Consider the following 21870-nt stretch of genomic DNA (forward strand, 5'->3'; position numbering starts at 1 on the left):
TAGATTTGCAGGCTAGTTTTCTGCATTAAGCCTCAGAAAATGCACCAAATACTACCTACAGAGGTGGTATTAGGTGAACTGTATTACCTACACATTTAACAGTGCATGCTACCTTCCTTACACTAATTGCAATATAAAGGGACTACCTAGTCTTCGCCTATACGCTGCCCAAACTTCACTCCATCCTGTGCTAACTAGTTAGTGCTAGACTTTTTCTGTATACACAGTTTTAATGTGCACTAGCTGTTAGCATAGGTTTGTGCTGAAGGTCAGTGTGCTTTAATACCTGCACTAACTATTTTGCATACCTTAGTAAATATGCACCTAAGTTAGGTCCTTAAATTTTCCCCTGTTTTTTAGCTAATCTTAGCAGCCTAGCTTTTCAGTTGAAAATTCACCTAAATTTACAAACTTATGTTATGCTCTTGAATTTAGAATAGCCAATTTGCCTTGATTTAGGAACCTAATTTAGGTGACTAGTGCTGAAAATAAGTGTTACACTTCTAACTTTATTTCCCCACCTCTTAGTTTCTAGGCTTTGGAAATTGGGGGCCTTATTAAACAACCAGGTCAATTTTCAAAGAGACTTTACAGGGGTAATTTTTTAGAGAATCATAGGGCCAAAATAGGTGCCCAACTTAGGGCACCTGTTATATAATTGAGTTCCACGTGGATTATAGCATTTTTCATCCATTCTCTGTATAGCTAAGTAATTCAATTTATCCAGAAAAGAGGCTGTCCTAAATTAAACCACATATATATGGTTTATTCTGTAACTTGGCACCTTAATTTATGCACAAATACAGTAAGGTAGGTCAAAAATGGTAACCTCTTCAACAAGGCATACCACAAAGATCAGCAAATGCAAATGCAAATGTAACACATCTTCATTTTACCTATAATCAGAACTGTTTTTCTCTTATATCTGCTGATTTAATTTCTTGATTAATTCAATTGTTTAATTTCTATTATGTTCTCTATGCAACACTAATTGTTATCTTCCAATCTATCATTTAACAATAACGATAAATTGTAAGCCACATTGAGCCTGCAAATGGGTGGGAAAATGTGAGATACAAATGCAACAAATAAATAAATATAAACCATGGATTTAGTAATAAATATTAAATGGAAGACATCATAAACATTGGTGTTATGTGTTGTGGTTTTTAACTGCGGTCATTGTTTTGTGACTATGTGGCTGTTTTGAAAAATTACGAGTGATTTCAAGTTCACATTTCCTTTATCAACATTGATTTCACAACAGACTTTGATTTCTTGACTCCTGAAGCAGGCGCTTTCATGCTGAAATACAGATCTGTGTTGAGTCTGTTCATTTTTAAGAGATTGCATTTTAAAAACTTGTTAATAAACTCATTCTTTGTACCATTGTGTTGGTATTGGATTGATTCTCCCCCAACTTTTTTCTTTGTTTTTTTTTTGTGCTAGGGGATTACCACCTTGTATGTACGTTTGTGTTTACCTTCATATAATAACATTAGGCATTTTTTACTAAGGTGCGCTCACGTTTTTAGTGCATGCTAAACTTGTGGGTGAGCTAAACGTTAGAGACACCCATAGGAATGCATTGGCGTCTCTAACATTTAGTGCACCCACATCTTTCGCACACACTAAAAACGTGAGCGTGCCTTAGTAAAAGACTCTCATTGTGTCTTATAAACAACTCCTGAATCAACCTCAAGTGTATTTATAAAGCAAAGCAAGTGAATGTGAAGTTACATATAACACGATGATGAGCCTGCACTATTATTAGGCCTTGTTGCCAGATTCTAATTAAATTTTGAAGTGATCTGTTGAAAGTTTAAGTCATGTTGTAACCTCAGAAACAAGTGCTTCAGTGCTACCAAAAAGCCATTGAGTGCTTTTACTTACTTAGTGCTGAGAAAAACATCATTGAGTTAAGTGATCACATTATATATAACTTTTATTCACATTTACATGTTTTGCTTTATAAAGACACTTGAGGTTGATTCATGGGATGTTTATACGACACAATGTTATTATATGGAGGTACACACGATTAAAATGATGATTTGAGGTTGGGATCTGGGCTAGCTTTAATAGGAATAGCGATGAGGTTAAGCTGATGTTTATTATGTACTCGATTAAATATTTGTTACTAAATCCATGGTTTATATTATATTACTATTTTTGACCTAAACAACACAAACAGAAGAACAAAATCCCTCGCAGTCACGAAGACACACTAAAAAACAAACAAAAAAAAAACAACAAAGGGGAGGAAAACCACATACGATCACCCACAATTCAGGAAAAAACTAAAAACTGACCTGTTTCAAAAGGCTTACCCTCCCGACCCAACATAAATGCCTGAACTCTGTGACAGTACAACACTACAGTCCGTAATGATCACCAAACAATCTCATCTGTTCTTGCGTTCCTCTATGTGGTTCCACCACAAGAACCTTTGTGTGGTTCCTACCGCATGAACCTCTTCCTACCACAACTTAACCTAGTATTTGTATTTGTTTAGTCCGGAATGTACCAACACCTCTCCGGCACCATGTAAGCCACATTGAGCCTGCAAATAGGTGGGGAAATGTGGGATAGAAATGTAACAAATAATAATAATAAAATACCTCACTGTTTTTCTTTTGCTTCTCACGAAGACACACTAAACACAACAAATATGACACATAAAAGGAAGCCAGGCAATGTTCCTAAGAGTCACAGTTTATTCATACACATCCAAGACTCGACACGAGTCATGTTTCAGCCTATCTGACCTGCTTTAGGAGTCTTCCACTGGATGTTAAGGATACTGCTAGCTTTCCTTATAGGACAATGATTGCTAATGAGCCTGTGAACTCGATATGTCCTTGATAAATGGCATGTGAATGCCACCTGCAAACTTACAAACCAAAGGTAAACCACGCTGCAAAGTGCTGAAGCGTTCTACAGGGTTTACGTGTCAGCGCTTTACCACATGTTTTATCTTTGGTTTGTAAATTTGCCGGTGCTGTTCACACGCCATTTATCAAGGACATATTGAGTTCACAGGCTCATTAGCAATCGTTGCCCTTTAAGGAACGCTAGCAGAACTATTTTTTTACCTATCTTGCTGTATTTGCGGATTGTGATTTAGGTAGATCTTATTCCACTTCTGCCCTGTTTTTTTCCCTAAATTTATGCGCCATATGCATGCTTAAGTTTACAGAATACTAGTGCTTACACAGGTAAGTGTACACAAGCGCATGTAAGTGCTAGGCGAGTGCTAAGTGCTATTCTATTAAAGTATAAGGTTATGTTAGTGAAGTGGGATTTTGGCAGTAGACTGAACCCTGATGCAGCAATTCAGCAAAACATGACGCATGTTGGAGAACGGTCCATCTTTTGATTAAAGGTAAGTAATAATTTGAGTTATTTTTACGTAAAAGAATGTAAAAAGACCAAATATGTGGAACAATATTAATTTTCATTAAAAATATATTTGTGACTAATGAGGGGGCAGGCAAGCCAAGGGCTTCCTGGGTCTTGTGAAATGAGTTGCCGCTGAGATCTTCAGTTGGTGTACTTGCACTTTATATGAATTGTTGCTAATGAACTGTCACTAAAGATATATACAGGAGTGAGTTTTCAGGGTTTAGTATTGTTATTGCTTTGAGTGTGTTACCCCGCTGTTTAGATTGTTCTGGTCATTTAATTGGATTCTATAAATGACGTGCACATACAAGGGTGGTATTCACAGGGGAGGTGCATGGGTGGGGTTGATGTAATAACAGAATACTCCAAGTTATATGCTAAGTGTTGCATTTAGGTGTGCACATTTACCCTGTTATTGACAGGGTGTAAATGAATATACCGAAAGTAGATGTGCTGATGCTGATTTACGCTGGTATTCTATAAAGGAATTTTGGTGCCCAGATGCCATTATAGAAGTAACACTAACTGTGCTGAATCTAGGTGCCTGAATTGTGACACCCAGTTCTAGAATTGCCCCCATAGGGAGTAACTTTATAACGCTTTTTCTGCATGCAGTAAAAAGGACTTTAATAAAACTGCATGACCACTATGTGCTTGGAAAACGTGCATCTACTTTAAGTGATCTGTGATTAAACATTTGTGGGGGCATGGTTTGAGTGCAGCAGAAGTGGGAAAAGGGGATGGGATTTGAAATACCACCTTTCTGTGGTTACAATCAAACTGGTAACATATTATATACATTTTAAATGCTCCCAGGTTTCAACCTAATTTATGTTTAATGTGGGATATAAATGCCATAAATAAGGAAATAAATAGAAACTCTGGATGTTAGCACCTGATTCTCATAACATGATGTCTGTTTTAGTGGCCCTTTACCAAGAGAAAAAAAATCTCTGCATGAATACAACATGTGCTAGAGTGTCCTTATAACCAGCCCTTCCAAATGAGACACTGATTACAATTTATAACAAATTACTATTTTACGTATGAAAAGTTATTCCATTATTATACTTCCTCTCTTTACATCCATATACTGCACAAGCTGGCATGTTTGAGCATACAAGTGAGATTAAATAAAAAGGCTACCAACAATAAAGAATGAGTATGTGGATGCAGCAGCTCAAAGAACTGTTTGCTTCGTTTTGCAAGTACAGGGATGACGGCTATGTTGGGGGGGGGGGAGGAGGAAAGAGAGACAAACCTCTGTGGATTCAACTTTTTTGACTTCACATATCTCCTGTTCTCAATCTAACCTCCTTGGGCTGTAGCCCTGCACACACTGCTACCGGCTTCCTTCCTCCTCCCGGGCCAGTACTGCAGCGGCCTGAAGGAACCACAAGCTGCAACCCTCATGCTCGCGGCAGGCAAAACAACAACAGCATGAAACTGTGCGTGGAGCCGTAGCCCTGCGTGCACCACTGCCGGCCTCCTTCCTCCTCCCTCCCCTGTTTTGGAGAGGGAGGAGGAAGGGAGCCAGCAGCGGCGCACGCAGGGCTACGACCCCACGCATGGTTTCATGCTGTTTTTGTTTTGCCACTGCGAGGGTCGGAGAGGAGGAGAACAAGTGAGATGGCCAAACCACAGGGCAGCTGGACGCCGACGGTGCCAGGAGGGGACCTGAGTCACCCCAGCCCAAATTTTGGGAGCCGGTTGTTAAAGTTTAACAACCGGCTCCCAAAAGTCTTTAAAAAATAACAAACGACTCTGGCGAGCCGGCTCCAGCACACCACTGGTGATATCACAGTACTATAATATAAGATCAACCTCACAAATTGCACTATCCATAGTGCCCAAGAGCATCAGGGGCTGAGCTCAGTCTCTACTTCTCCTTAACTTCTCAAAAGTGATGTAACGTTTTTCCCATTCCCTCAGACATCCAAGAGGGCAGATGTTTAAGCAGTTTGCTACCTGTATATTCCTAGGTCACTCCTTGGATAGCACAGTATAAAGGGGGAGATTCTATATATGGTGCCTAAACCAGGGGCGTATCTGAACTACGGCGGTAGGGGGGGCCAGGGCCAGAGTGAGGGGGCACATTATAGCCCCCCCCCCCCCCCCGCTGCAGCCGCCATTGCCGATCCCCCTCCCCCCAGTCGCTGCCATTGCCAATCTCCCCCCGCTGTTGCTGTCGCCTACCTTCGCTGGCGGGGGACCCCAACCCCCGCCAGCCGAGGTCCACGTCCTCCTGCCGCTGCCGGCTGCCGTTAAAAGAATTCCGTCAGCTGGCGGGGGACCCCCAACCCCCGCCAGCCAAGCCGAGGTCCTTTCATTTCTTCTTCCACTAAAGCTGGCGCCGAAAGTTTCTTCTGAGTCTGACGTCGCTGCATGTTGTACGTGCAGGACGTCAGACTCAGAAACAGAATGAAGCTGTTTCTGAGTCTGACGTCCTGCACGTACAACGTGCAGCGACGTCAGACTCAGAAGAAACTTTCGGCGCCAGCTTTAGTGGAAGAAGAAATGAAAGGACCTCGGCTTGGCTGGCGGGGGTTGGGGGTCCCCCGCCAGCTGACGGAATTCTTTTAACGGCAGCCGGCAGCGGCAGGAGGACGCGGACCTCGGCTGGCGGGGGTTGGGGTCCCCCGCCAGCGAAGGTAGGCAACAGCAACGGAGGGGGAGGGTTGGCAGCGGTAGGGGGGTCCAGGGCGAAATCTGCGGGGGCCCAGGCCCCTGAGGCTCCACGCAGATACGCCCCTGGCCTAAACAAATTGCCTACTAACTGCATTCAATCATCAGTGCCTAGATTTAGGCACCAATTATAGAATATGCGTAGATGATATTCCAGCACCTAAATCTACACACATCCATTTACTCCAATGAAAATGTGGTGTAAATCCCAGCGCATAAATTTAGGCACACTGGGCCATATTCTGTAACTAGGTGCAAACATTTTGGAATGCCCACGAAATGGCCATAACCATGCCCCTTTTTGCCTGTGCACGTTAGACGTTCGACGCACATCATTACAGAATATGCCCAGCGACTTGTGTGCCTAAATTCTAATCAGTGCCAATTAGTGCTCATTATTGCTTGTTAAGTGCTATTATCAGCACTCATTAACTTGTTAAGCTTGTTAAGTTACCTGCATTGTTATAGATTTGGCGCGCATCTTTAGTGGCATTATATAGAATCTGGGTGAAAGTATATAAAAATTCTGGGTCTATAAGACTAAGTCGTTAGGCTTGAAGGGCTCTCCCCTTGTGGTTAAGATCAGAGGCCGGAGAGACAAAAGCACCAAAGAGTTACGCAAATGTAAAACAGGGGTTTTGTGCTCAGGAAGAGTTTCTTACCAAATTGTTCCCTCCTGATTGTAATATGGTACCTCTAGCTACTCCCTCTTTCTGGAAGAGTCTAGAATGCCCAAATGTCATATAGGGGCCCCTTTACTAAAGGATTGGTGCGTTGGCAATAGGCTTCCCGTGCGCAAATCCAAAACTATCACCAGGCTACCGCAGCAGCCCAGTAATTCCACCTCAGCATATGCCATTTCCCGCACTACAGAAATTTATTTCTATATTTTTTACCACTGGGTTAGCTTAGGAGTCCCCCCCCCCCCCCCCCCCACACACCCTGAAATGGCAGTACAGCAAGTACGAACTTACCACACAGCCATTTCTTTATTTGGCCTTTTTATCCTCTGCAGTAAAAGGGGCCTCAGTGCTTGTCAAAAACACACGGTGCAGCTAGCGCAGGGCCCCCTTTTACCACAGCTTGGCGAAAGGGCCCCCTAGTGCTGTACCTGGCAACCAATGATGTCAAACATGAGGTGTAGTCACACTGTGTAGTGGAAGCTGTGGAAATCTATGCTGGCACCCATACTACAAGATTCCAGCTACCCTACAATCATTTCTTAAAGTGTGTTATCATCCCACTAGCATAAGTTTGAGGTCATTATTTGTATGTGGCGTTTTTCTGGAAAATGATATGAGTTTAAAACCACATTAACCTATTCAAGCTGGAAATTCATCTACATGATTTATAAAACAAATATTAAAAGTGTTAAAGAAGTTGTATAAACTGCTGTCAAATGCTGTATTCTTGGAATGCTGGTTTGAAAATATCACACATATGAAAGGAAAGTTATTATTTTGCTTGAAATATAGGAAATTCATGCCAGGTAAATACAGATGTCTAACAAAATGCTTGAAAATCATTTCTGGAAGAGTGTTAGTGTTCTATCAAGAGGCTTTAAAGTTTTAGTGAATAGGTTAGAATGGAGAATAATGGTTTTATATAATCCTCAACAATTTAGGAAAAAAATATCAAATGTAGGTAGAGTAAATCATGACCTGTCATGCAATATGGATTTTTAATACCACCGAGAGTTTCTTGAAGCTATGAATTGTTAAAAGCCTCTAGTGCAATTTTTGAAAGTTCAAAATGAAATTACAGCTCCCGTGTGCAATTATTTATTACTTACCAAATATATTATACATGAAAAAGAAATAGTCTCTGTAACAACGCTAAGAATACCGCAGCCATTATTTCCTGTCAAACCCCAGCTGAAATCATAAAAATTATTTGCACAACTGGAACACACTTTCGCTCTATTATGTTGTTGGAGATCCTGTCCATACACTTACAGCAAATCCCATTTAATTATCTATCGTTCTATTTTCAGTAGCAATTATGCATAGAAGCTGAAAGTGTACTCACAAATATTGTTGCTAGGTAAATTCACCACTAATATAGTTTCTTGTTTTGTCTTTTTTTTTTGTTTGTTCCTGATGTGAGTGCTGCATTTCAGTCATTTCAGGGTAGCAGAATAATATGAAACTCATTCAAGCAAATATCGAGTAAGTATTCCACTACTTACTGTGTATCTTGACTTTCTTTTCAGCAATAAGTGAAGGCCCGTCCTCTCAGCCATCATCCATGTTACCCCAGGCACAACCTGAACATGCAAGCAGTGAGGATGCACCAAGCAGAACTATCCCTACTGCTTGCGTTCGGCCGACCCATCCCCTTCGCAGCTTTGCAAACCCCTTGCTACCTCCACCGATGAGTGCAATAGAACCTAAAGTTCCTTATACACCACTGTTGTCTCAAACAGGTAATGCAATATTCTTTATCAAACTTTCAGGTGACCTGAAGTATTAATTTTCTTTTCAAGGCACATCTGGGCAAATATTCTAAGGGCTACAGAATGGATCAGTCCTATAAACATGAATGGGTCAGTGATTTAACTGGGCAGGAGAGCCTGCCTATCCACTTGTGCCTACCCATCTGCTGATATCAGGGTCACTTAACTGGACAGTGCTACTGAATATCAGCACAAACCACCCCTGCACTGTCAAATTAAAGCTGGAGCGGTTCATGGTTGGAGATTCAGTAGAGCCAAGGCAGAACCTGTACTTAACCAGTTAGCAGCAGTATTCATTCTGCTAACTAGTTAAGTAAGCGGCAAAAAGGCTATCCTAGGTTTAGCCACTGAACTAACCGAGCACTGGTCTGAATATCAGGCTGTGCCCGGTTAACTTCCACATAGTGGCCGAGGGGTTCCTGGTGCCTCCTCACGCCTCCCCCCTGAAGACAAGTTTAGCTCCCCAAACAAGCCCACCCTCAATTATTTATAGGTCCCTCCCAGCTGCCTACATCAGATATTCCTGGTGGTCTAAAGGGTCCTATGGACAGGAGCAATGCCCACTTTTTCCTGTTTATCATGGTGCTAGGCCTCAAAATAGCCAAGTAAACCTCTAGGGGCAGCCTCATAGTACTTGTTAGTACCCTGAAGCTGCCACTAGAAGTTGCAGCAGCCATTTTGAGGCCTGGAACTGTGATGGGTAGGAGCAAGTGGGTATTGCTTTTGCCTCTGGGACCCTCTAGACCACCAGGGATATTATGGGGAGGCCTATCTGTGGGTGGGGGGGGGGGGTGGATATGGGCTTGTTCAGAGGGGCTAAACTTGCCTTGGGGGGAAAGGGGGGGGATCAGAATCCAGAGGGAGGGAAGAGGGGATCAGAATATTGGCCATCATCTGCATAAGCTCCAGCGACCAGTTCATTCTGGCATGACACTGGATATTAAATGTTGGTGCCTGGACATGGCCCAGCATTGACTATCTGGACCTAATTCTGCCAGTGATGGTCAGTGTTTAAAGAAATGCTGACTGTTGCCAGATGAATTTTGACTGGGAAATTTTCAGCAGTAATATACAGATAGTACCACTGAAAATTCCCTCTAAATGCTTTCGCACTATATAGTGCTAGGGGACAGAGAGGGTATTCAACCTAACTATACGTATTGAACATAATTCTATAAGTGGTGCTAAAAATTACATGTGGAACTATGGGTGCAAACCCAATTTCCATGCACAATTTACTTAAATAACAAGCCAATTAGCGCAGATAATTGGGTGCTAATAATCAATTATTGGCACACTAATTGTCATCAATTAAAATTTATGCATGCATCTTAGGCGCCAGGATCTGTGCATTAATTTTATGTGTGGTCCCAAAAAGGGGTCATAGCCATGGGAGGGTCATGAGCAGATCAGTGGCATACCTGCATTTTATGCGCTCTTGTAGAATAAAGGGGATCCGTGTCTAGTTTAGGCATGAGGATTTACACCAGGGTTTAGTTGGTGCAGGGGCTTATCTGGACTCTGGCGGTGGGGGGGGCCAGAGCCCCCACCGCCACCAATGACTCTCTCCACACCCCTCCCGCCGCCAACCCTCCCCCACTGCCGTTGCTTACCTTTGCTGGCGGGGGGCCCCAACCCCCGCCAGCCGAGGTCCGCTTCCACCTGCCACTGCCTTAAAAACTACTTCTTCAGCAGGCGGGGGACCCCCAAACCCCCGCCAGCCGCCCCGAGGTGTTTAAAGTTCATCTTCAGCCTCCGTGGCCGTGCTGCTGTTGATAGGAGCTGTTGAATCCACTTCGGAGTCTGACGTCGTCGTACGTTGTACGTGCTGCAACGTCAAACTCCGAAGTGGATTCAACAGCTCCTATCAACAGCAGCATGGCCACGGAGGCCGAAGATGAACTTTAAACACCTCGGGGCGGCTGGCGGGGGTTTGGGGGTCCCCCGCCGGCTGAAGAAGTAGTTTTTAAGGCAGCGGCAGGTGGAAGCGGACCTCGGCTGGCGGGGGTTGGGGCCCCCCGCCAGCAAAAGTAAGCAACGGCAGCGGGGGAGGGTTGATGGCGGTAGGGGGGTCCAGGGCAAAATCTGCGGGGGCCCAGGCCCCTGAGGCCCCACGCAGATACGCCCCTGAGTTGGTGTAAATCCTCATGCCTAAAAGGGTCCTTTTTTAATCATTTATTTATAATTTTTTCATTTTACAAGGATCACTTGCAAAACAGCTAAAAGGGTCCTTTAACCAAGCTGTGGTAAAAGGGGCTGTGTGCTAGCGGCATCATGTGTTTTTGCCATGTGCAAAGGCCCCTTGTACTGCAGAGGGTAAAAAAGGCTGAAAAAAGAAATGTCTGTGCGGTAAGTTTGCACTTGCCAGGTAGCCATTTGGGGGGGGGGGGGGGGGGGGGTGGAGAGCACTTACTTAGGGGTCTTTTTACAAAGCAGCAGTAATCCCAACACAGGCTTCCTGCTCACTAAAATGGCACTACAAAAATATTTTTATTTTGTAGCACCAGTGTGTACTCGGTGGTAATCTTGCCCGGTTACCACTAGGTTAGCACGGGAGCCCTTACTGCCACCTCAGTGGGTGATGGTAAGGGCTCCCCCCCCCCCCCCCCAAGAAATGGCCACGTGGAAAGTGCTTCACTTGCCGCACGGCCATTTCTTTAAAAATAGAAAGATCTCCCTTTTATCTGCTGCAGAAAAAGGTGGCCTTGGTGCACATCAAAAACACAGCCCCCTGATGCCGTTGCTTCGTAAAATGAACCCTTACTTACTTAGTGGATGGATGTACAGGCCTTTATCTGCCGTCATCTACTATGTTACTATGCACGTTATATTACCGCTAACCCGGTGGTAAAAATATGTAAATAAATTTACATAGTGCCAGAAATGGCGTGCGCTGGGGTGGAATTACCTCCGGGCTGCTGCAGTAGCCTGGTGGTAGTTTCAGATTGGCATGTGACAAACCTATTGTCGTGTGCCAGTCCTTTAGTAAAAGGGCTCCAAAGAAAGGCGTGGATCCCGGCAGTAAGCGCTATTCTATAAACGGTGCCTGTCAGCATCATTTATAGAATAGCGCTTAGTCTATTATTTTGTCGGCCCTGATTTTTCTGCTCCATTTATAGAATTGAGTCCGTTATAGCTAAGTGGTTTAATTTAGATGCACAAGAAGACCACTGTTTCTGTAGCAGATGATGGCAAGCACTCTTCACATATGTGCAGTGCTGCAGCCTATCCATGTAACAGTGCTCTAAATATGTATTGTTTCTGGGTGCTATGGCTGGCATTAAAATTAAAATATGCTGACAGTCATGAAGGGGCCCTTTTACTAAGCCGCGTAGGCGCCTACGTGTGCCCAATGTGTGTCAATTGGAGATTACCGCCTGGCTACCACGCAGCCCTTTCAGTAATTTCATTTTTGACACGCGTCCCCTATGCATGCCAGAAAATACTTTTGCTACTGGGTGGTAAAAGGCATTCTGGTTAACACGTGAAACCTAATTGCTAAGTCAATGGGTGGCAGTAAGGTCTCAGATCCAAAATGGATGCGCACCAATTTTCATTTTGCCACACGACCATTTTCAGTCAAAATATTTTTAAAAAAAGCATTTTTACAGGTGCGATGAAAAATGATTCTGCGTGCTTCCAAAACACATGCCTACTGCAGGGCATTTTTCAGCGCACCTTAGTGAAGGGAACCATAAATATTGACTCAGTTGTTTCTCCTGATCAATTTCTACATTTCACTTTATTATTTTTTTCAATTGTTTACAGAAAACAATGTGTGATGCTTCTTAGGGATGTGGGCAGGCAAAAAGTAATCCTTTTTTCAGATTTGTGGACCTTTTTTCTCAGTTTTCTGGCTTTTTCAGGTTTGTTTCATACGTTTAATAAACATATTTCAATGTGCTTTATGACTTAATTTATGCAAATCAAATGTATGTGCATTAATCCATAGGTTAACAAGCATTAAATTGATATTATATATTAACCCCGGGATTCTATATGTCACACCTCAATTTCCACATGGAAATAGAAGAATATTCAATAACAATGCACAAAACAAGCTAATCAGCGCTGATAATTGGATGTTAACAAGCAATTAGCAGCACTAATTGGCATTAATTAGAATTTATGTGCACTACTTGCTAAGTGTATTCTGCAACGTGGTGTGCATAAATTCTAAGTTGCATAGTTGAAAGGTGGGATGGTTATGGAGTGGAATGGGCGGGTCATGGGCGTTTCTAAAATTATAGAATATACCTGCTCTGTGCCTAATTTAGGCATCGGAATCGACCACAACTAAATTTAGTCGCACGGAGCAGAACTCAGCATATTCATTAACATACACCGTAATTAAAGCGTACTTTATAGAATACTCTTTGATTAACCGCGCAGAAATCAAGGTGCGATATATAGAATCTAACCCTAAAGGGGAAATCCTACAAAGTGCAGCAAAAGTTACATGCCAAAATGCTGGGCACTAAGTGCTAATTCTACAACAAGATCTGGGCACCAAGATTACGTTATAGCAAACTAGCATAAGTTGACATTTATGCGCCAACAATTAGACATGCTTACTTGTGCCATGTCTATGGCAGGTGTAAATGCCCATGCCATACTGCGGCACTTTAACGTGTAAATGACAGTATTCTATAACTTGTGCGTGTTAAGTGTGGGAGATGCCCATGACCTGCCCATGCCCGGGTAGAACTGTTCCCTGTAAGTCAGTAGTTTCCAAACCTGATCCTGGAGGTACCCCAGCCAGTCAGGGTTTCAGGATATTCACAATGAAAATTGATGAGATAGATATGCATGATGTACAGGCAGTACATGCAGATCTCTTTCATGAATATTCATTGTGGATATCCTGAAAATCTGAGTGGCTGGAGTACCTCCAGGACCAGTGGACTGATGATTAGCACCATACTAGTGCCTACGTTTGCTACCACCCCATGATCAGAGCCCCCGAGCATGTGAAACAACACGCTCGTGGGCTCTGAATGCAACTAGCATGCAAATGCATGCAAAACAGGGCTCTTAGAGCAAGTAGAATGCAAATGCATGCTAAATGTATTCCTCCCCAATGATCAGCGAGCAGCACATCAAACATTGGCACGCTGTCCATGGGAAACCCTACCTCCTTACATTTTTGGCGCTATGCAAGTTATATACTAGGGGGCAATTTTACTAAGCTGCTGCAAAAAGTGACCTGCGGTAGTGCGAGCACGTCTTTTGTGCATGTGTCGGGACAGTTTTTGCTGCGTCCTGGAAAAAGTGCTTTTTTTAAGGGGCCGGAAATAGACGTGCAGCAAAATAAACCCAGGGCACACCCATTTTCGGCCTGAGAACTTACCATCACCCATTGACTTAGCAGTAAGGTCTCATGCCCTACCTGGGTAGTAGGCATGCAGCACGTGCCCAATGCCATTTACCACCAGGTAAGCACCATGTGGTAGAAAATAGAAAATATTTTCTAATGTGTGTTTTTGACATGTGCAAAAATTGAGAATTATTGCCCATGGCACGTGGTAGCTGGGCAATAATGCTGATTTAGTGCACACTGGATGCACTTAGGGCCTTATGCACCTTTGTAAAAAGGCCCCTAGGGTTCTAAAATACTGCTTAACACCAAACTAGCATTTACACTTGAATCTGTAACATTCACATGAGTAAAGTGCTACCATTCTATAGTCACAGCTCACAAATGGCTTTTGGGATCTCACATTACAGGATGAGGGGTTAAGCGGGCAATTATATAACTAGTTGCCACTAAATAAGAGCCAAGGGTTGCATGGTAGGAGCCTGTTAGGGAATAATAGAGTATTTCTAGGATGGGTGGGACAAATTGCTTGTTCTTTTGGCCGCTGTCGGTGACAGGGTGCTGGGCTCGATGGACCCTTGGTCTGCCCCAGCACGGCGATGCTTATGTACTTATGTACTTTCTACAGTGATGTGAAAATGTTTTTTCCCATCCTGACTTCTCCTGTTTTTTTTCATGTATGTCATTCTAAATGTAAATATTAGACAAAGGGAACTTGAGTAATCACATAACAGTTTTTAAGTTATTACTTTATTTAATGAACACCTAAGTGAAAAATTGACTGTCCCGTAGTTACTCAACCAATTAACCAAATTTAATTGATAGTTAGATTCAGCTGATTGTGGCCAGCTATGTTGAATCTCAACCTCACTATATATTGAACATTACTATGAGAGTGAAGTAGTCTCCACAAAGTATCTATAAGAACACTATACCATGATCAAAGGAAATTCCAGAAGAAATAAGGGAAAAAGTTGTTGAAATATATCAGTCTGGGAATGGATTGCAAAGCCATTTCTATAGGTCAATAAGTTTTATTGGTTTTACCAAAGGGAAATCGTGCCAAACGAATCTCATTGAGTTTTTTGATTGGGTGACAGGAGAATTGAATCAGGGACGAGCTATGGACGTAATCTACTTAGATTTCAGCAAAGCTTTTGACACGGTTCCCCACAGGAGACTTTTAAATAAACTGGATGGGCTGAAGATAGGACCTAAAGTGGTGAACTGGATTAGGAACTGGTTGACGGACAGACGCCAGAGGGTGGTGGTGAATGGAGTTAGCTCGGAGGAGGGAAAGGTGAGTAGTGGAGTGCCACAAGGATCGGTGCTGGGGCCGATTCTGTTCAATATATTTGTGAGTGACCTTGCCGAAGGGTTAGAAGGTAAAGTTTGCTTATTTGCGGATGATACTAAGATCTGTAACAGAGTGGACACCCCGGAGTGAGTGGAAAACATGAAAAAGGATGTGAAGAAGCTAGAACAATGGTCTAAGGTCTGGCAATTAAAATTCAATGCGAAGAAATGCAAAGTGATGCACTTAGGGAATAGAAATCCACGGGAGACGTATGTGTTAGGTGGCGAGAGTCTGATAGGTACGGACGGGGAGAGGGACCTTGGGGTGATAGTATCTGAGGATTTGAAGGTGACGAAACAGTGTGACAAGGCGGTGGCTGTATCTAGAAGGTTGTTGGGCTGTATAGAGAGAGGTGTGACCAGCAGAAGAAAGGGAGTGTTGATGCCCCTGTATAAGTCGTTGGTGAGGCCCCATCTAGAGTATTGTGTTCAGTTTTGGAGGCCGTATCTTGCTAAGGATATAAAAAGAATCGAAGCAGTGCAAAGAAAAGCTACGAGAATGGTATGGGATTTGCGTAACAAGATGTATGAGGAGAGATTTGCTGACCTGAACATGTATACCCTGGAGGAAAGGAGAAACAGGGGTGATATGATACAGACGTTCAAATATTTGAAAGGTATTAATCCGCAAACGAACCTTTTCCGGAGATACGAAGGCGGTAGAACGAGAGGACATGAAATGAGATTGAAGGGGGGCAGACTCAAGAAAAATGTCAGGAAGTATTTCTTCACGGATAGAGTGGTGGATGCTTGGAATGCCCTCCCGCGGGAGGTGGTGGAGAGGAAAATGGTAACGGAATTCAAACATGCGTGGGATAAACATAAAGGAATCCTGTTCAGAAGGAAAGGATCCTCAGGAGCTTAACCGAGATTGGATAGCAGAGCCGGTAGTGGGTTGCGGGGCTGGAGGTTAGGAGGTGAGGATAGTGCGGGGCAGACTTATACGGTCTGTGCCAGAGCCAGTGGTGGGAGGCGGGACTGGAGGTTGGGAGGCAGGGATAGCGCTGGGCAGACTTATACGGTCTGTGCCAGAGCCGGTGGTGGGAGGCGGGGATAGTGCTGGGCAGACTTATACGGTCTGTGCCCTGAAGAGCACAGGTACAAATCAAAGTAGAGTATACACAAAAATAGCACACATGAGTTGTCTTGTTGGGCAGACTGGATGGACCGTGCAGGTCTTTTTCTGCCGTCATCTACTATGTTACTATGTTACTATGTTTTATAAAGGAACATAGGCACCTGTTTTCCTTTATAGAAAACTAGCTTGACAGTGGAAGCATGTGCCTATAAGTTAAGAGCAAGCACGTAACCTGTGGAGTGGCATTTTTAATAAAACATCTAAGTCCGATTTTGTTTCAAAAATCCAAAAATCGAGTGCTGAACATAGATGTTTTTCAGTTTCAAAAATGTCTATCTTACATAAGTATTGCTATACTGGGAAAGGCCAAAAGTCCATCAAGCCCAGCATCCTGTTTCCAACAGTGGCCAATCCAGGTCACAAAATACCTGCAAGATCCCAAAAAAGTACAAAACATTCTATACTGCTTATCCCAGAAATAGTGGATTTTCCCAAAAATCCATTTAATAATGGTCTATGGACATTATCTTTGGGAGGTCATCCAAACCTTTTTTAAACTCCACTAAGCTAACAGCCTTTACCACATTTTCTGGCAACGGATTCCAGAGTTTAATTACATGTTGAGTGAAGAAACATTTTCTCCAATTCATTTTAAATTTACTACATTGTAGCTTCATCGCATGCCCCCTAGTACTAGTATTTTTGAAAAGCATAAACAGATGCTTCACATCTACCCGTTTAACTCCACTCATTATTTTATAGACCTCTATCAAATCTCCCCTCAGCCGTCTTTTCTCCAAGCTGAAGAGTCCTAGCTGCTTTAGCCTTTCCTCATAGGGAAGTCGTCCCATCCCTTTTATCATTTTTGTCGCCCTTCTCTGTACCTTTTGTAATTCCACTATATCTTTTTTGAGATGCGGCGACCAGAATTGAACACAATATTTGAGGTGCAGTCACACCATGGAGCAATACAAAAGCATTATAACAAACTCATTTTTGTTTCCCATTCCGTTTTAAGTAATACTTAACATTTTTGCTTTCTTAGCCGCAGCAGCAAACTGAGCAGAAGGTTTCAACGTATCATGAACGACGACATCTAGATCCATTTCTTGGTCTGTGACCCTTACGTGGAACCTTGCATGACGTAGCTATAATCCAGGTTCCTCTTTCCCACGTGCATCACTTTGCACTTGCTCACATTAAACGTCATCTGCCATTTAGACGCCCAGTCTCCCAGTCTTGTAAGGTCCTCTTGATATTGTTCACAATCCTCCCACGATTTAACGACTTTGAATAACTTTGTGTCATCAGCAAATTTAATTACCTCACTAGTTACTCCCATATGTAGGTCATTTATAAATATGTTAAAAAGCAGTGGTCCTAACACAGTCCCTTTGGGAACCTCACTAACTACCCCTCTCCATTGAGAATACTGACCATTTAACCCTACTCTCTGTTTTCTATCTTTTAACCAGTTTTTAATCCACAATAGAACACTACCTCCTATCCCATGACTCTCCAATTTCCTCTGGAGTCTTTCATGAGATACTTTGTCAAACACCTTCTAAAAATCCAGATACACAATATCAACCGGTTCAACTTTATCCACATGTTTGTTCACCCTTTGAAAGAAATTAGTGAGGCAAGATTTGCCTTCACTAAATCCATGTTCACTTTGTCTCATTAATCCATGCTTTTGAATATGCTCTGTAATTTTGTTCTTTATAATAGTCTCTACCACTATGCTCGGCACCGACGTCAGACTCACCGGTCTGTAGTTTCCCAGATCTCCTCTGGAACCTTTTTTAAAAATCGGCATTACATTGGCCAACCTCCAATCTTCCGGTACCATGCTCGATTTTAAGGATAAATTACATATTACTAACAATAGCTCCGCATGTTCATTTTTCAGTTCTATCAGTACTCTGGGATGAATACCATTCGGTCCAGGAGATTTGCTACTTTTCAGTTTGTAGAATTGCCCCATTACATCCTCCAGGTTTACAGAGAATTCATTAAGTTTCTCCGACTCACCAGCTTCAAATACCATTTCTGGCACCGTTATCCCACCCAAATCTTCGCTGGTGAAGACAGAAGCAAAGAACGTATTTAATCTCTCCGCTACGGCTTTGTCTTCCCTGATCGCCCCTTTTACTCCTCGGTCTTCTAGCAGTCCAGCCGATCTTTTGCCGGCTTCCTGCTTTTAATATACCTAAAAACATTTTTACTATCTAGCTTATTTTTGAAAGGGAAGGACGTCCATCTTCCGACACAAATTGGGAGATGGGCATCCTTCTCTCAGGGTCGCCCAAATCGGCATAATCGAAAGCCGTTTCCTTGAAATTTGACCATTCCTGTGGTGGGGGGGGGGGGGCAGTATGCAGGTCGCTGGGGGGATGGCCAAATTTCAAGGGATTGGAGCGAAGTAGAGGAGTGGCCTAGTGGTTAGAGCACTGTTTTTTGCCATCCAGAGGTGGCCAGTTTAAATCCCACTGTTGCTACTTGTGATCCAAAATCCAAATAAATACAGGGGGTGTCAGAGACAAAGCAGGCATGGACATCCTTCTCACAGAAGCATCCAGGCATGGATGTCCTTCTCACAAACATCCACATTTTGGACATCTCAACTGCCGTTGCAGGGATGGAGGCATAGAAATATCCAGTGTACCTGAATGTAACTCACCTTAAGCTACTACTGAAAAAGGTGTGAGCAAAATCTAAATAAATAGCAAAGGCCGTCCTCAACTATCATCACGGAGGCATAGCAAAGGACATCCTTCACCCGTACTCTAAAAAAAAAAGACAAAAGTTTTTAAAGTTTTTTTTTCAGGTTGGGAGGTGGTTAGTGACCACTGCATGCCTTTTTCCATTCAGTTAGTGCATCAGTTAGTCCACTGCAGTGCCCCCTAGGGTGCCCAGTTGGTGTCCTGGCATGTCAGGGGGACCAGTGCACTACGAATGCTGGCTCCTTCCACGACCAAATGACTTGGATTTGGTCATTTTTGAGATGGGCGTCCTCAATTTCCATTATCGCCAAAAACTGGGGATGACCATCTCTAAGATCGACCTAAATGTTGAGATTTGGGCGTCCCCGACCGTATTATTGAAGCAAATGGACGCCCATCTTGTTTTGATAATATGGGTTTCCCCGCCCCTTCACCAGGACGTCCTTAGAGATGGGCACCCTTAGAGATGGTCGTCCTCATTCGATTATGCCCCTCTATGTGTTTTGGCCTCCAACGCAATCTTTTTTTCAAAGTCCCTCTTAGTCTTCCTTATCAGCGCTTTGCATTTGACTTGACATTCCTTATGCTGTTTCTTATTAATTTCACTCGGTTCCTTCTTCCATTTTCTGAAGGATTTTCTTTTAGCTCTAATAGCTTCCTTCACCTCACTTTTTAACTACGCAGGCTGTCATTTGGTGTTCCGTCCTCATTTTTTAATACATGGAATATATTTGGCCTGGGCTTCCACGATGGTGTTTTTGAACAGCATCCACGCCTGATGTAAATTTTTGACCCTTGCAGCCGCTCCTGTAAGTTTTTTTTTTCACCGTTCTTCTCATTTTATCATAGTCTCCTTTTTTTAAAGTTAAACGCTAGCATATTTGCTTTCCTATGTATACTTACTTCAAAGCTAATATCAAATCTGATCATATTATGATCACTGTTATCAAGCGGCCCCAGCACCATTACTTCCCGCACCAGATCATGCGCTCCACTAAGGACTAGGTCTAGAATTTTTCCTTCTCTCATCGGCTCCTGTACCACCTGTTCCATAAAGCAGTCCTTGATTTCATCACGTACATTCCTGAATCTCCACTACCCAAACTGTAAGGGACTGAAATATAAATTAACATATGCATCCAGCTTCTCCTACATATGCATGCAAATCTGGAATGAATTACCAAAATCCATAAAAAATAACACACGACACAGTGTCCATCCATAAACTATTGAAAACTTATTTATTTAAGAAAGCATACAATAACAAATTATCCTAATTGCAAATTAACAAAACACAACTATACAACGTGTATTTTCTTTATCTCAACTGTTTTTGCTAATTCAAACATGCGTGGGATAAGCATAAAGGAATCCTGTGCTGAAGGAATGGATCCTCAGGAGCTTAGTCAAGATCGGGAGGCGGGGCTGGTGGTTGGGAGGCGGGGATAGTGCTGGGCAGCCTTATACGGTCTGTGCCAGAGCCGGTGGTGGGAAGCGGGACTGGTGGTTGGGAGGCAGGGATAGGGCTGGACAGACTTGTACGGTCTGTGCCAGAGCCGGTGGTTGGGGGGCAGGGCTGGTGGTTGGGAGGTGAGGATAGTGCTGGGCAGATTTATACAGTCTGTGCCACAGCCAGTGGTTGGGAGGAGGGGCTGGTGGTTGGGAGGCGGGGATAGTGCTGGGCAGACTTATACGGTCTGTGCCCTGAAGAGCACAGGTACAAATCAAAGTAGGGTATACACAAAAAGCAGCAAATATGAGTTATCTTGTTGGGCAGACTGGATGGACCGTGCAGGTCTTTTTCTGCCGTCATCTACTATGTTACTATGTTACTATCTTGATTTCCAGTTTAATGATCCTAATTGTTCAAGCTATTTTTGTCATGAACGAAGTTTAACCTATTACCTTTAGCTCTTATTATAGGACGAACTTTCCTCCTGTAACCTAACCTAATCTGTCCCTCTACCTCAACTATTTATTTCTTCTATCCGGAACTGGTAATCACCACTTACGGAACGATGTAAGCCACATTGAGCCTGCAAATATGTGGGAAAATGTGGGATACAAATGTTATAAATAAATAAATAAATAAAATAGTTTGAGAAATAGTTTGAGAACGATACTAGAAAGATACTAGAAAGAGTTGAGATAGATACTTCGGATTGAAGACAGTACTGACCAAAGATAGTATATTTTGAACATTGAGTTTGAACAAAATTAAGAGTGGCTCCGGGATGACTGCCTTGGTAGTATTTCCATGGTGAAGCTATGTACTCTCTTTTTTTGTTCCTCTTTTTTGTATGATCTATACTTTAAATTTATTCTTCCAATTTTTCAGAATTAGAAGGAAGTTTAGGTTATAGTTTTTGTACTTTGATTAAAAATTGTCACAATTTAACTCCCTCCATTTTTTTACTGCAGACTTTTTTTCTCCAATTGGAGTTGTTTTACTCTGCAGGTGTTTTCGGAGGAGGTAGGAGCCAATGATGATAGCCAATTCAGTTGGTGTCCAATTAAGTAGTACCCTAGGCTTATGAAGATTCAATTATTTAAAATTACAATAAGTGACATTTGATATAAGTGTAAAATCAATACCGTAGATTCGGGGCATAAAGTTTCTGATAGTATGCTGTAAATGGAGGGGCATTTTTGAAAAGTCGTCTGATTTGAGACATCCTGCTCATAACGTCTAAAACAACAGCCAATTTCAAACGGGAAAAACGTTCAGAGTTTCTGTTTGAACATGGCACATTTTTGTGCTGAGAGCCTCCCAAATGAATAGCCATTTTCCAAAATGAAACGCCCGCAAAAAATAAAATAAAATAAAAACCCAACCCAGGGATAGGGA

At 42.8% G+C, this 21870-nt stretch overlaps 1 protein-coding gene across 1 annotated transcript in view; it reads left to right on the forward strand.

The window, feature by feature from the left end:
- Positions 1-21870, forward strand: part of DCC (DCC netrin 1 receptor) — a 1295383-nt gene that overhangs the window by 1169314 nt on the left and 104199 nt on the right. Inside the window, exon 27 of the mRNA XM_030191909.1 lies at positions 8303-8515. Within this exon, the coding sequence (XP_030047769.1) occupies positions 8303-8515 (213 nt within the window). The remainder of the gene's footprint in view (positions 1-8302; positions 8516-21870) is intronic.

Source organism: Microcaecilia unicolor, chromosome 2 (genome assembly GCF_901765095.1).
Source record: "Microcaecilia unicolor chromosome 2, aMicUni1.1, whole genome shotgun sequence".
NCBI lineage: Eukaryota > Metazoa > Chordata > Amphibia > Gymnophiona > Siphonopidae > Microcaecilia > Microcaecilia unicolor.